The sequence below is a fragment of the Rhopalosiphum padi genome, chromosome 2 (assembly GCF_020882245.1).
Source record: "Rhopalosiphum padi isolate XX-2018 chromosome 2, ASM2088224v1, whole genome shotgun sequence".
NCBI classification, from domain to species: Eukaryota; Metazoa; Arthropoda; class Insecta; order Hemiptera; family Aphididae; genus Rhopalosiphum; species Rhopalosiphum padi.
In genome coordinates, this window is record NC_083598.1 from 10,020,354 (window position 1) to 10,035,995 (window position 15,642).

General features: G+C 26.7%; 1 protein-coding gene across 2 annotated transcripts in view; it reads left to right on the forward strand.

The window, feature by feature from the left end:
* LOC132922884 (transcription factor atoh7) overlaps positions 1–15,642 on the forward strand; it is a 35,824-nt gene continuing 20,182 nt past the window's right edge. Inside the window, exons 1-2 of one of the 2 annotated variants that reach the window (XM_060986610.1) lie at positions 1–133; positions 8,191–8,536. In XM_060986610.1, coding sequence (XP_060842593.1) covers positions 8,198–8,536 — 339 coding nt within the window. In that variant the 5' untranslated portion in view covers positions 1–133; positions 8,191–8,197. Of the gene's footprint in view, positions 134–197; positions 341–8,190; positions 8,537–15,642 lie in introns of those variants that run through there. The other variant, XM_060986609.1, reaches the window with a different exon arrangement.

The following is a 15,642-nucleotide window of genomic DNA, read 5'->3' on the forward strand; positions in this document are numbered from 1 at the left end:
CAATTTTTAAAGAACCTACCAAGACTCCACCCATTACATTAAGTCGGAAACATCTTATTTTTAGTAGCGTGAGCCTCTTTTGAACCCTGAATGACTTTAATTTTGCTGCTGGATGCCGAGCGGAAAATTCATTGTAAGTGTATTCAATTGTACGAAAATACAATATTTTTTACTAATAATACAGTTTTTAGCTAACTTTTTTTTAAAATGCTTTTCAAGTTTTAAAAATGAAATATGTTATTATTTATTTGATGTAAAATATAATAGGTATTATTATATACATACATGGACACAAATAATTTATTATTAAGTAACAACGTAACTATAGGCGTTCCAACTTGTGAGTATTTTACACAAAAACAATACTGTAAGTTAATTTAAATTCAAAATTGACAACAGAAATTATTTTATATTGCTATTTAGTAAGATTTAGTAAGGAAATTACAATATCATAATTGCATAATATTTTTCTTAATATAATTAATACATAATTATTAATTTGTTTGTATGAAACAACTTTTTTATGTTTATGACGAAAGATACGGTGTATAGTATTATTTAAATTGTATGATATAAATACAAGTATATAAAATATAATGTGTGTAGGTACTTCTACTATATTATTAAATACTATAAAATCTATATTTTATTTTATTTATTTTGTATTAGATTTATATGTTATAAACATATTCGCGAAAGGAATGACCATGAAACGTAAGATATAGATATATTTTTACTCGAATATAAACACGTATTATGTAATTATTATTATATTTATTAGAACAAGAAATCTTATTAATACAATTTATTTCGCGATATGCAAAATCGTATCGGTAAAAATGTTTAATATATAAAAGTAAGTAACATAATCACTTAGGTACACAAATAATATCGTAATTTAAATGATTTTATATCTAAATCAAGATGACTAATAATAGATTATAAAACTGTTAAATATTACACTATTTAAACGAATTGATTGAAATCTAATAATAAATATGTTTTATAATTTTACATGTAACATAATTTTGTTACGAATAACACACAAGAAAATAACTGTGTAAAATTATCTACTATATTTATATAATAATTAGTTATTAATGAAATAAAGATCGTTAGGTGAAAATAACCTATATAGTTAGAATCATTACATGCCTATTTGAATTATTATTACTGTTATAAGGATTGTGTATGAATTAAATTGGTTGTTAATTTAGTTAGAAATATTTTAAATACAAAAATATGTCATTAGAATAAAATTAAAGTACTGCAATTTAAAACATAAATTAGCATAGGTACCTATCACAAAATAGAATCTCCTTCGTCATATTATTCCATTATTAATTTATTGTGTTGTATATAATAAAAATTATCTAATTTTCTTTTTGATTTAAAGTGATTATAGACTGTAAATATATTTTTATCAAATCAAAAAAAAAAAAAAATGATATAAAATATACTTATTTTTAATATTAATTAATATATTTAACACTTTTAAATTGTATAATAAATGGTAAAACGTGAAGTTTTCACGAAAAATAAACAAAAATAATTATTGAAGGTATCATGTAAGAATCAACCTAACATACCCATGAAAATATTATACAAAACTAATAGGTTTCTACATCCGATAAGTTTGAAGACTACCAACAGAGTAATTAATTTGTTGGTTGTTTAATGCAAAACTTGGGTTTTAAATATAATAAAATTGTATATTTAGTGTATACAATATACATAGTGCAGAAAATATACATAAATATATTCATTGTTAGCTTTTAATGTTTACATTAATGATTTTGTTATTTTACGTTAACATAAATAATAATAAAAATAATATTTACAATATCATAATATTATAATAATATCTTATACATTTTTAGATACTTTATGACTTACGATAAATTTGTAAGGTATTTCCATGAGTCACATGGCTACACAAAGTTATAATAATATGGTTGGTAGAAAAAAATCTGAAGATTGACTGTAGATATAAGTTATATTTATTTTCAATGATGTGATTGCTTAATAAAGTAATGTGATACTACTTAAAATAGGTATATTCTAAACTTACAATTTTACATTTTACACTAGGTGACTGAAATATAATATATTGTCATGTACTGATGTATACACTATAAATATGATAAGTATTATACACTTAAGATGACTTAAGATAGTAAATTCTCATGTGTTGTCTCCATCTCACTAACGTATAAAATAGCAAATAGCTTTCAGTAGAACCGATTTTGTGTTGTTAACTTGGAGCAAATTGACCTATTATTAAATATAAAAGTAAGAATACGTTATCACTTGTAGGTTTTTTACGATATTTTTTAAGCAAGTTATGAGTGTTTTTATATTTTAGTATCATACATACTTATTATTCAATTAAAAATTAAAAAATGTAAAAACCCATTTAATGCTAATATTACAGTGAATTTATCTATTATTTAATCTAAAAGTAAAAATGTTATCCAGTATACCTTACAAGCTTTTTTTTATATTTTAATCCTAAAGCGATTTATGAACATTTTAAAATGCACAAACAAATTAGAATTTTAAAATGTTTGTATAACTATCAAAGTGTCTTTATTAGAAGACTACTTAATACCATCAAATTGTAAAGAACTATAATCGATCATAACTTTCACTTATTGTTCTATTTGTAATAGATTGTAGATTATATTGTAAAATGAAAAAAAAAGTTCATAGTTAGCTTTAAAATTAAAATATAAGAAAAAACTGTAAGGTTCATTACACAATATTCTGAATTTTAAATTTGATAATAGATAAATTCACTGTAATATTAAGCTAACAAGAGTTAAACGAATTCTTCTGAACGTACATTTTGTAACGTGCTCTTAATACTGAGGTATGCTGTCACATATTATAAGTTGCACGGTTAAATAATATTTTTAATAAAGGCAAAATTTAAAAAAACTTACTTATAATAATTCAACGAATAAATCATGATCAAATTATGCTAAAAAAATTAATAGAATATAATATATTCTTAGATTTTCCAGTTTACTGTTAATCTGAAGGTCAGATTTTCAATGATTTTTAGAATAAAATGTTAAACATTTTATTTTTGGCTTACGTTCAAATACCTCAAATAATAAAAAATATTACTAATAGGTCCTTAAATAGTTACATGTATGAATAGCTTAAAATAATATTAACTGAACTTTAATATCTTATAATAACTGACGTTTTATAATATGTACCTAAATTATCCTAATCCTAAAGTATTAAAATTTAAAATATAAATATACAAATTCGATTTTAGATAAAATCAATGTACATAAAATTGTCCTCAATTTCTATTGTACCTAAAGATTTAAATCGAATAATATTTTAATAAGAGGTTTAACGGAATGCGATACTTCAAAAATTGTATGCAAGTGATAGTATGTAATAAATGGTATTGAATTAGTTCAATGGAATTTTCTCAATAACTTATCAAAATAATAAATTGTATCTATACATTTAGTCCGTACTTCCGTAGGAACACAATATTCCAGTTTATTCTCAATTTCATTGGCGTTTGATATATACATTATGCACAGTTGGTATAATAATTGATTCATACACATTTAGGCAGACTATACTATGGTAATATTGATGAAAATTTATAATATAAACAAAAGTAAATTTGTATATCAAAAACATGATTTTCTAGTTAGATAATATTATCAATGCAAGTTTTTTTTAACATTTAATTAATTTATATAACATTATTTTGTTTGAGAACTACTTATCTTCTGTTCGTTTACCAGTCGAACAACTTTCACATTGGAGAAAAGTACATCAGTGACAAATCATAGGGGAACTAACAGGGAAGGGAACAAATATTTTATCAACAAATAATTCTGAAAACGCATTACTATCGTAAAAACAAACTTATACTAAAAACACGGTTAATAATTTTTCAAGACTTACAGCGGCAATGTAAACGTTATATTTTAATGAAAGACAATCAGTAAAAATAATTTTGTTTGTTCGTCTTTGTTGACTTTTTCAGTATTCTGTCGAGTTCGATATTAAACACAAACATAGCTGCAATAGGTACAAAACTATATACTCGTACAGCCGTACATTGACAACCCGTCGGTATCAATTAGCTAATGTTTAATATAGAGCGATATGTATTTTTATTTTCTAAAAAATCGAGAAAAATATTACACAACGATGTTCAGGTGTCTAAAATATGTGAATAACACAATTTATGTTTAAAAAAACATTTTTTACCGAAACGCATAATGTGATCTATATTTTTATAATAGATATTATTGATTACTTATATGTAAATATAAATTGCATAATCTGGAGCTCTTGTTAGAATCGTATTCGATTTCGTATTCTGCAGGCGTTGAACATTTTAGCAAACGGTCGCTATAACGATTCTATAGAAAATGTACATCCGAGTAATAAATATCACATGAAACTCAAAATGAATATTACGCGTTCACATATTATTATTATTATGATCGGGTGCACCGGCGGTTGAAAAACTAGTTTTGCATAATACATCGCACCGCGCGTGTTTATACTTTTATAGAATACAGTAGGTACGCCAAACATGGGATACGCGCTGTGCACGTTTCTACAGTGATATATTTTATCGGCATTCGTATCGAGATTTATATCATATTTTTATAGGTACAGGTAAATCGGCGATACGTATGTGTATATATATATATATATATAGTCTCTGCAGGTATATACGGTTGTATAATATGGCGTAAAGGTGTAGTGTTTTACGGTGAAATTGCGCTTATACGCAGTGACTTTGCAGTGGACGTGAAACGCTGTAAACGCGTGCAAACGGATGTCGAAAGAAGAAAGGGTTCACACGGTTTACCGTAAACAAAACGGTCTCGGGGCCATAAAGAGAGTGGAATACAACTGCACACGTGTTACACTGCGCAGCATTGTCGCACGCCGGCGAAAATACATTTTTTTCTCGTCAGTGAGCAATTAGTCGCTATCATAATCAATCACGCCTATATATATATATATTATATATTATATACCTACCCCGCCTATTAATCTTTTTTTTCATTATAGTTATTGTTATTGCAGGTAATTAATAACAATTAATATCTCAATACTCTTTCTTTTTGACGGTTGGATCGCGCTTGAGCCGCGAGTCGATCTTTGTGTTACATTACGTTTTTCCCGAAAATCCATCGCCATCCCTTTTATACTGTACCGTACTCGCTGGTCTTTATGCAATTCACGGGTCGCGGTCGACCCGACTTAACCACTCAATAAATTATGCTATTTTGCCTACTACGTCAGTAGTTATCTCTGTACAAGTATTGCGATATAATAATTATACTAAAACATGCGTCGAAGTTGAACCCAGCAGTGAAATGTATAATAAAATGACGGTTGAGGATGTATGATGGTGTATTGAAATGACTGCTTAAACGGAGTATGCGTTTTTGTGAAAGACGATATGCAAATATGCAACACTTACCTATAATACCTAAAGATATTTTTAGTAATAAATCATAATTTAAACTGGTTCCTAGTTGTATATTAACTACAGTGACTTCAGTTTTATCTTATTTTTTTAGTAAAAAAATATTTACGCATGAATATAATACTTGAAGAATAAGTAGGTATTTAAATGTAAAAATATCTGGAAAATTAACACGGAAAAAAATATTTAAATGGTATACAGTAAATAATAATTAAATAATACATATTTTAACCGTTTATACCTACTGTTTTTCCCTTTCAAAAACATTTTGCGAGAACGATTATTATGAATAATTTATTTTCAGAAGAATAGAATCGGACAAAAGATTATTATTCGTGTATTTAATACACACTTGTTTAACTTGCGTAGTTTAATAATAATAAATAGTTAATAATTCTATTATTTTTTTCAGTCATTTTGTCTGGATTAATTTAGAGTAAATGACAGTTTCATTAAAAATATTCTGATGGACACTGACGATCGATGATTATAGATATTTTGATCATGTTCCAAATAATATTTTTTTAATATCTACAGCTCATTTGCTTATTTATGGGGCATAATGCCTAGTCTTTAGTCTTATATAGTTATACTCATGAACCATGATGTACTTAGTATTTGTATTTATTCAAGTACACGTTTAATGTAATTTCATAGTTGTAGATAGGTACTATGTGTTATATTATGATTGATGGTGTAAAATATGTAACATAAATTACATTTAGCGAACATTATAATTTGCTCATAACGATTTAAAAAAATATTTTAAATTAATTATGTAGAATTATAAAGTGGTATTTAAATGAAGTAGAGTTATAGTGCACATCGCGTGGTTATTAAAATTTATCTATATGTATAAAGATATAATATTTTACTTCTTTAAGTTGTAAATTCGTTGTTTTTGTTGTTGTTCTTTTTATAGTACATATTAGGCATATAATTTAAGAATAGTTTTCAATTATATTTATGAGAATAATAAATAGTTTATCTATTACTAGGTACCACATGTCCATATTATGACAAAAATATTATTATCATACATATCAGAAATTCTTTCTGTTTACAAATGCATTATCATTAGTGTCATAACGTACATAATTACATTAGAAATTTCGTATAAATGATTACCTAGCTGTGGTATAATTTATTTAATACATTTTAAAAATATTTCCTTATATCATATTTTATCTAAGTATGTTGAGTAATAAATATATGTATTTGATAATTACTTATGACATGATACAATCCTTTTTTGCTTAAATCATTAATTTGTCGATTTTAATTATGTAGAGAGATCTGTTGAAATGTTTAATCCATAAAAAACTGTTTACCTAGTATTATATTATAAACAAAAAAAAAAATACATATTTTATAAAAAAAATCTAAGTAATATGTTTTTAATTTTATTAAAAATGACTAATTCCACGTATCAAAAGATTTTATAAAATATATTATGACTAATAGAAAACGTATTGATTTCTACTTTTTAAAAATAATGTTAGAAAAATATTTCATTTCGGGCGTATAGTAGACCATCATAGATGATAGATGAGTATAGTGAATTGACAATTGAATGCGCATCAACGTTTTAATTTATATATACACTGTATAGTATAGTATTTCAACAACTTAATTGAATGTACGTGTTTTGTGACTCATATGATGAAAGTGTAATAGGAAATGAGAAACATTATTAAACTATAAATTACTGGCATGCACACCATTCAATGGTTTTGTAGAACGCGGATAAAATTTAAAAAAACAATGGATTATAAGTGCAATATAAAGAAGCTTTTTTATAAATTTTGATTTAAATTTAAGACTTGTATACTTATTATAGTGTATTATTTTTAGTGAATATCTATGTTTGTATTTCTTAACAAAAACGGCATTTGTAGGTATGTATTCTACTCGGGTGATTAACGTAGACTGGAACGGTGTAATAATAATAATAAGACTATATAGTGGCGAATTTTACTGTCACTACTGTCACTCGTAATGAAAGTATAAGCTCTGCGTAGATAAGATAGGATAGCGGAATTAGGTTGATTATATTATATATATATATAATATGTATGTGTGTGTGACGTACTATGTTTAATGTAACTATACGTCCTGCTTTGGGAAGAACAGTCCTATTTTTAAGCTAAGTGTACCACTGTCCCCAAAGAATACAAAAATGTTCCACTTTGAAAATAATGACGTTCTGAATATTATAGTATTATATCAAAAAAGGACACGTATTTAGTTATCGGAATAGAAAACAACACTGATAACGATTGTATATTTGTACTATTATGCGCATATGTTTTAAATTTCAATGGCGAAAACGCGTGATTGGGTTCTCAATGTAATACGTATATTAAACATTTATTTGGCGATCAATCACTTCATAGTATTTAGAAAATGCTGAGTTTCGATTTAAAAAAAGTGAAAATTTGGTCGTTTATTTGTATTTTATAACAAAAAGAGGAGGGGTACTGCTATGTTTTTGAAATATAGTGTTAAACACATTTTTAATTTCATTTATTCTATAGTAATGAATACAAACATAACACCGTAGTGTACAAAACATTGGCGGCCATGATGAGTGTGAAGTACCACCTCTATCGCTTCTCATAAAAAAAAAAAAAAAACTTTACTCGTACAATTACTACTGCAATTTGTTAAATAGTTTATTCAAACGTTTATTGTTGCAGATGTGACATGGGCAGACGCAGACCGGACTGGTGGTTGGAACAACAACATCAACAGCAGCAACGGGACTTGCTGGAGGACGGTTGTCCGAGGAACGCAGCCAACGCGAGGGAGAGGGCTCGGATGCGTGTGCTGAGCAAGGCGTTCGGCCGACTCAAGACGACACTGCCATGGGTGCCGGCCGACACCAAACTGTCTAAGTTGGACACGTTGAGGTTGGCCACTACATACATAGCACACCTCAGCTCGTTGTTAACGACTACCGAGCGGTCGGACAGCATCGCGGACCAGGGAGAGACCGCGACTCAGGTTGCGGTCACGTCCACGCAACCAATAAACTACGCCATGGTAAATCTTAAAACTTATACGTTACATAATATACTAATATCGAGCAATACGCTATAGGTAAGTAGAATCAATCGTTATCACGGAATATTGGATTATTATTTCCAAATATGGGTTATGCATTATCCGTCTAAATAATCACGGTTTTAAGCTAATGTACAGTCTTGGCTATGGATTTTTTACCCCTATCGTCATTAAAAAAGGATCGGCTTAAAAAGTTGCAATAGAATATAAAAGCCCAAGACCACTTACGATAATTAAACGTATCTAAACACACTTAAAATAATGATTAATTATAAGTGGTTAATGACTACAACGTACATTATTATTATACACCAGTGGTGTAGCCATGGTGGAGGGATAGTGGGTCTTGCCCCCCCCCCCCTATCGGCTGTATCAACTTAATATAAAAATGAACTGTTATTGTAAATAGTTGATTATGTTTTTTTAGTATTTTGTGTTTGCCTCCCCCATTTTAAAATCCTGGCTACACCACTAGTATACACGTATTGTTATATTGTAATAAGGTTTTTTTTTTAATTTCCCGAAAATTTTGATTAACAAAGCAGTGAAAACAACAATAATAAATAATTGATAAAAAATAATACTGTTCTTATAAATTCCAAGTGTTAAGAGTGTTATAGAGCATTTTTCCAAAATGCGATGTATCGTGATTTAGTAGTCTAAATACGTGTTAATTATGCACACAATTTAATATTTAAACCAAACTAAACACAAAAGTGGTTATTAAAATATGATATCATTCCTGTATACATTATGATTATTAATATAATATGATGTACAATACTACAATGTACATATTAAAATAATAATATACTGCAATCGTTAACGACGTTAAAATTAACGCGTCTCGTTAATTTACTTTCTTTTAGTTAAATATTACATTTTTTTTTTAAAATTAGCTACTTTTAGTATCGTTTAATAATAATATTGTAAAAAAAATGCGTACTTACCGAAAATTTACTCGATATTATTTTATTCTGCCTTCCCTCTTACGAGTATGAGATTCACATGTTTGGCATTATGTTTATGTACCCACTGTATAAAGTCGCATAATAATATATGCTATTGCGAAAATAATAATTTTCGACATTTATTGGGGGAAACTTAAGTGACATTAACGAACAGACAAGGGAGTATTAATATAGGTATTGTGTTTGAATGCGGAAAATAATATGTTATAATAACTGTGAATGCTTGCGGCTTTTAAGTGAAATTCCATTTCGGTATAATTGATGGCACGAAACTGAGCAAACCGCGAATGCAAGTCGTCGTCCGGACGAAGATTGTATTTGTTTGAGTTGTCAAGTGCGCCGATAACGTTACAGTATTTGTGTAAGTATATAATTTGCCAGTTATGTGTACACTGTACGTTTAAACAATTCGGGTAACACTCCTCATCAACCCGGACAGGTATTGGGTCCACTGTCCAACATTAATATCTTAAAGTTCTTTAGAAGAGTCGAAGTTTTCTATTTGTAATTGAATTTAATGTACCTATATATAATATATTTATCTATGAACAAAAACTATTGTTAACTATCCAAGTAAAATGTCTTTTTAATTGATAGTACACACACTGATGGTCTCAGATGTCAATGTAGTTGTTAGACCAATAAAATAAACGATTAAAAAAATTTGTTCTATTGTACTTAATAAATTATTTTATCCACGTCGTAATCATACATGTGGAATCGGGGTTGAGTTATAAACGGACATGAGAATTAAGCATCCATAGAGAGGCTAAGTCCGCCCTCTCAAATTGGTATTCAAATTATTGATATAAATTCACAGTTATTATGGTTTAAACATAATTTAAATCATTCGTAAAATGAGATTCAAAAATATTTTACAATTTTCAAATATTTTTTCTCGGGGAATCACAAGGATAGGAGTGTAGCTAATTTTAAATCTATCTATTTGAAATTAACTTGACACAGCCTATCAGAAATATTGTATTTATATTACAACGTAAAATCCAGCTGTAAACTAAATATCTTCGGTCTGTCATGAACTCGTGAAACACTGAACGACTACAGTTTATTTTTCGTTTGTAAAATTACATATTCATATCACATGAACCATGAAACGAGCAATCGGCGGTGTACGTGTGCGATAATATGCTATAATACGCTGATAAACATATTATAATAATGTGATATTCTCTTTATATTTTTATTGAACAGAAAGATGTGTTAATAAAATGATTATTGATTTCTACGTAAAGAATAAGTTTTTTGTTTTGATTTGACTTCACATACGTTAGCAATTCATATCAAATTTTCATTTTGTATTCTAACAAAACAAAATACACATTTAAAATGTATATAAAATAAAATAAGTTCGTAAGTTATAGTATTTTAAATCTATTAAATTTATTCACAAAAGAAAAATGTAAAATAAAAAACTGCTCTAAACAGTTTTAAATTATTTTAACAAACAAAATTAATTTAATAATTTATTTTGTATACATTTTAAATAGGCATCTTATTTTGTTTGGATACAAATGATAACGATTTAAGATTTGATAACGTGTATGACGAAGGCAATAATCGAACATATTGTAGGTATGATAATAAACATTGCGGTCGACGTTTGCCCTACATTATAATAAGTTGTCCCATATGGTCATGATAGATAATACATAGGTGAGGTAAATATAATTATTTATATTTATGTGTTTGGTACATTAACGATATTGAATTTAAAAACAGTTCGTGTACGAAAATAGTAAATATCTATACCCTGTCGTATAGCTTCACTAATAATAAATTTATAAATGGAATTATTGAATTTTTAAATCTTACGAGCATGTTCTCTAGGGCGTAAGTATTTCAGTTCTTTTCATTTAAATAATGCAAATTCGTCCAACCTCACAATATAAAATAATAATAACCTAACTTAATATTGCAAAAAGGAAAATGATTAACTCGTTTAGAAACTAACTTACCATAATGTGATGGACTTGATTAATTTTCATCGAAATATCGTTTGAAGTGGTTGGTTTTTCTGTAATTGGTATACTTTTTTTTCGTTTTAATACATTTGAAAACTTAAAGTATTATTTATAATTATTACCATTTTCGTTTTTATTACTAAATCGAATAACGAACCCAACTGATTTAAATTGATTTAATTATATTTGTTTAATAGTAATGATATATTTTTGAGTAAATTATCAATCTTTTTTTTATTTGTTTTTCGTTGACTGAACAATGAACATTTGAAGTTATAGTTATGAATAATACATTTTTATATTAGTGATTTATGCTTATTAATCAATAATATACATTACCAACAGTTGTTTTTTATTATTAAAATAATTTTTATATTTTGTGTAATTGATTTAAATAATAAAATATTTATTTAAAAACAAAATACAAATATGATTGTGTATACCCACATTAACATACTAGATTTATTATACAGTTTTTAGTATACACATATTTTTTTCAATATTATTTGTTATAAAAATTATATTTTATATTTATTGAACACAGGTTATTATTGTACCAAATTAAAATCAATATTGAAGTTTGAAACTTACAGGATATTCTGAATAATGAACCGAAGCTATTTTTAGCACTAAAATAAATAATTAATACACTTATCGTATATATTATATAATATATAAATATATAAGCATATTAAAATAATGTACAAGGTTAGCTTAAAACTATATACCTTATCCATAAGTAGGTACCTCGAATTACAGATTAGGTAAATTATGCTAATTAATTTGATATTAAATTCAGATAAATTATAGTTTTGCAAACAGTTTATTCGATATACTTTAAATATTATACTACACAATAAACAACAAATTACTATTATATTATACTTCGATTAATTTAAATTAATTTAAAGTTTTTTTTCTTAAACATAATTTATTATTGGTAACACATATTTTAAAATTTGACAAGATAAATAATGGTAACTGTTAAGAAAACAGTATTCAATAAAAATAATTACTTCGTTGACTTAATTATATAAAATAATTACAGTTATTTAATTCGCTCTATAGAATGATTAAACAATATCAAGTCATCGTGACATAACTTGAATTTTTATAAATATCCATTATTTTTTGAATTGCATTTTAAATCGTACATTTTATCTCGAACATTCGTTTTCCACGAGAAAAAACTGAATGAACTCTTGTTTACTTAATCAACTGTAGTAATTGAAAATTATAAATTATAGAAATATAAAGAACATTCTATTGGTTAGTTAAAGGTTTTTTTTATTTTGCTTTAATATTACTGGAAAAAAGTAAGGTATAGGTAAACCCAAATCCAATTTAATAAGAAAATGATTAATCAGCTTCAAATATTTATATATATTAGAATATATGTTATTTTTTAATAACTTACTTACACTGTAATAATTTGTTTGTCTAGTTTCTATAATATATTCGAAAGAAAAACACATTTTATTCTATTTGCTGGTTATATCGTTTTTTGATAGATACAATTAAATTGTTATACTTCTTACCTCTGTGGATTTTTAAAATGCAAATTCGATTTGTCACCTACCTAGGATTTTTTTTTGAGTGAACTAAATTTTTGTTAATCTTTCCATTCAAAATTAGAATCTTTCATGGTATTAAATCATTTTAAAATAATTTAAAAAAATGCAGGACTATTATTAAAATAATAAAATGAACGCAACAATATATAACGACTTATAACTTAGTTGTGTGTGTGTGATTACTGATTAATATTAATTCATATTACATGATAATTATAAACACTATTAAAATCGAAAATTCTAATACAAATCCATCAGTAAAGTTGTACCATAACATTTTTTTTAAATTCAGTTATATTATGATGTTCACAACATTCAATGTATTGAAATTTTGAATATAGAAATATAAAATTTTTATTTTTGTCATCTAACGTCACCATTTTATGGAATAGTCCTTAAAAAAAAAAGTGGTTGGGATGAGCTTTTGATCCCACGGATCCCCTTTCTTGTATATGTGATCGCCTGGTCATTAGGTCATAGTTTGGGTATAAGTTTTCACGTTTTCGATAAAAGAAATATGTTTTAGTCGTTTGTATAGATGCTTATTGTTGCGATCACGACGCGACGTGTTCTATTTTTTCGCCGTACAGCATTCAGGCAGATATAAACACATAATATTATAACAATAATAACATTGTCGAACTGCTGTTGTACACGTGCAGCGTGCGACTAAATAATCGTCTCGATCATAGAAGCGTTATTCGACTCATTTTATGCGCGTGCATAAAATTATATATTTATTATACAGACTATAGAGCAATAAAAAGAAAAGAAAAACCGAGAACCGTGTCATGGTTACAGAGTCGCCATGTTATTTACACATAAAACCCAGTGGTGTGTCGTCAATAAATTTCCGAACGAAAACAAGAGTCGTGATTTACGATGCTCAGCAAACGTCCGTAAACCTTAAAGATCGCGCGTAAACCTACATCGCTGGATTTTATTTGGATTATTTTTGTGAGCGTTCGAAACTTAAATTTTTTCCCTTACCCTTCTCGTCCATCGATGAACACCAATCAATGCCGTTTGAGTTACATATGTGTGTAAACGGCGCTACGGCCGACGGAGCACATAATATGTATTATATAATGTGTCCCTATATAATATATATACAGGTGATTTAACCTAGCATACTTACTCCCTTTTTCTTCTTCAATAACGCAGTTAATTAAAATCTTATGTTTTGGAATTTTTAAATAATATACTTAAAGTGTATTAAAATTCGAACGTGCAGTTTTTTAGTAATTTTATTTTATGTAGGTACTTACTAAAGACAAAACGTCCGTGATAATAATAGATTTGGAGGATACATTATAGTCTTTTATAATTTGAACATTTTGGTAATTTTAATAATATTAATCTGTCGATATTTTATAATTAATAAAAACGATCTAAGTAAAGTAAATACTAGTTATGATATTACACATATTATATTATATAATATAATATAAAATATTATATTATATTTTCGTAAAACTATTTTCAAGGAAATTAAATTTTATTATCTTTTATATAAACATTTTAATTACTGAAAAATTACTCGTTTATTTACCTTAAATTAGTTTCATCAAGATCTCCAAGAAATTATTTACTAAATAATTTATAATACAAGTTTGTATCGTCACAGAATATTCCTTAGGTAATAATATTAAAAAATAAAAATAAAAATCTTAAAAATGTGAAAATATGGTCTTTTATAGGATATCTGGATATTAAAAAATTCCATGAAATAGAATTTGAATAAATTCATTATTAAATAAAAAAAGAGGGTGAGTATGCTTGGTGAATTACATTGTATAATGCGTGTCATGTGTTTATATTAATTTTCACATATTTTGTGCACATGTTAAGGTTCCATGTTTAGGGATGTAAAAATGACTATTATTCTGTTGATTTTCACTGGACAACAGAGACGGGGATTTTATATTCTTACGTATTTTTTTTTTTTTTTTTTTGGTTGAAATTGTATACTTTGAATTGGGTTAGCATTCTTGATGTTTTATTCTCCTATGAAGTTATATATAATAAGTTATAAATATATTATACATATTATACATTATAATTTTAATATTAATATTTATTTAAAAAAAGGATAGTATTTGATGTTTTGTTTTTGAACTTCGATTTGGTCATTTCCTACTCGTGATGGAGAAATAATTTGCTCTCGTGTGAATACCCTTTTTCGTAAATCGTGTTTTCGCGCTGTTTCGTGGTTTGTTCATACGTATGATATTACATTTGAATTTAAACTAAGATTTTTATTTGCTATGTAATCACCGGGGTAAAATATTAGTTGCTGTGCCCGTAATACAAAGAGTCCGTTATAGACAGGTTGAAATACATTGGAATACATATCTTTTTGCCGGGACTTGGTCATTTTGTCTGTAAAGAGAGGTCGCCATTATAATATATAGGTGTCCGTTAAGTCAGGTTTCACTGTACTTATGTATTGTAATTTTTTTTCTTGATAAAACTGTAAATATGATTTTATTATTGATTCAGGATTCTTTTATATTAAAAAATACCTGATGTATTTTTCTTGTTATTAGATTCTGAGT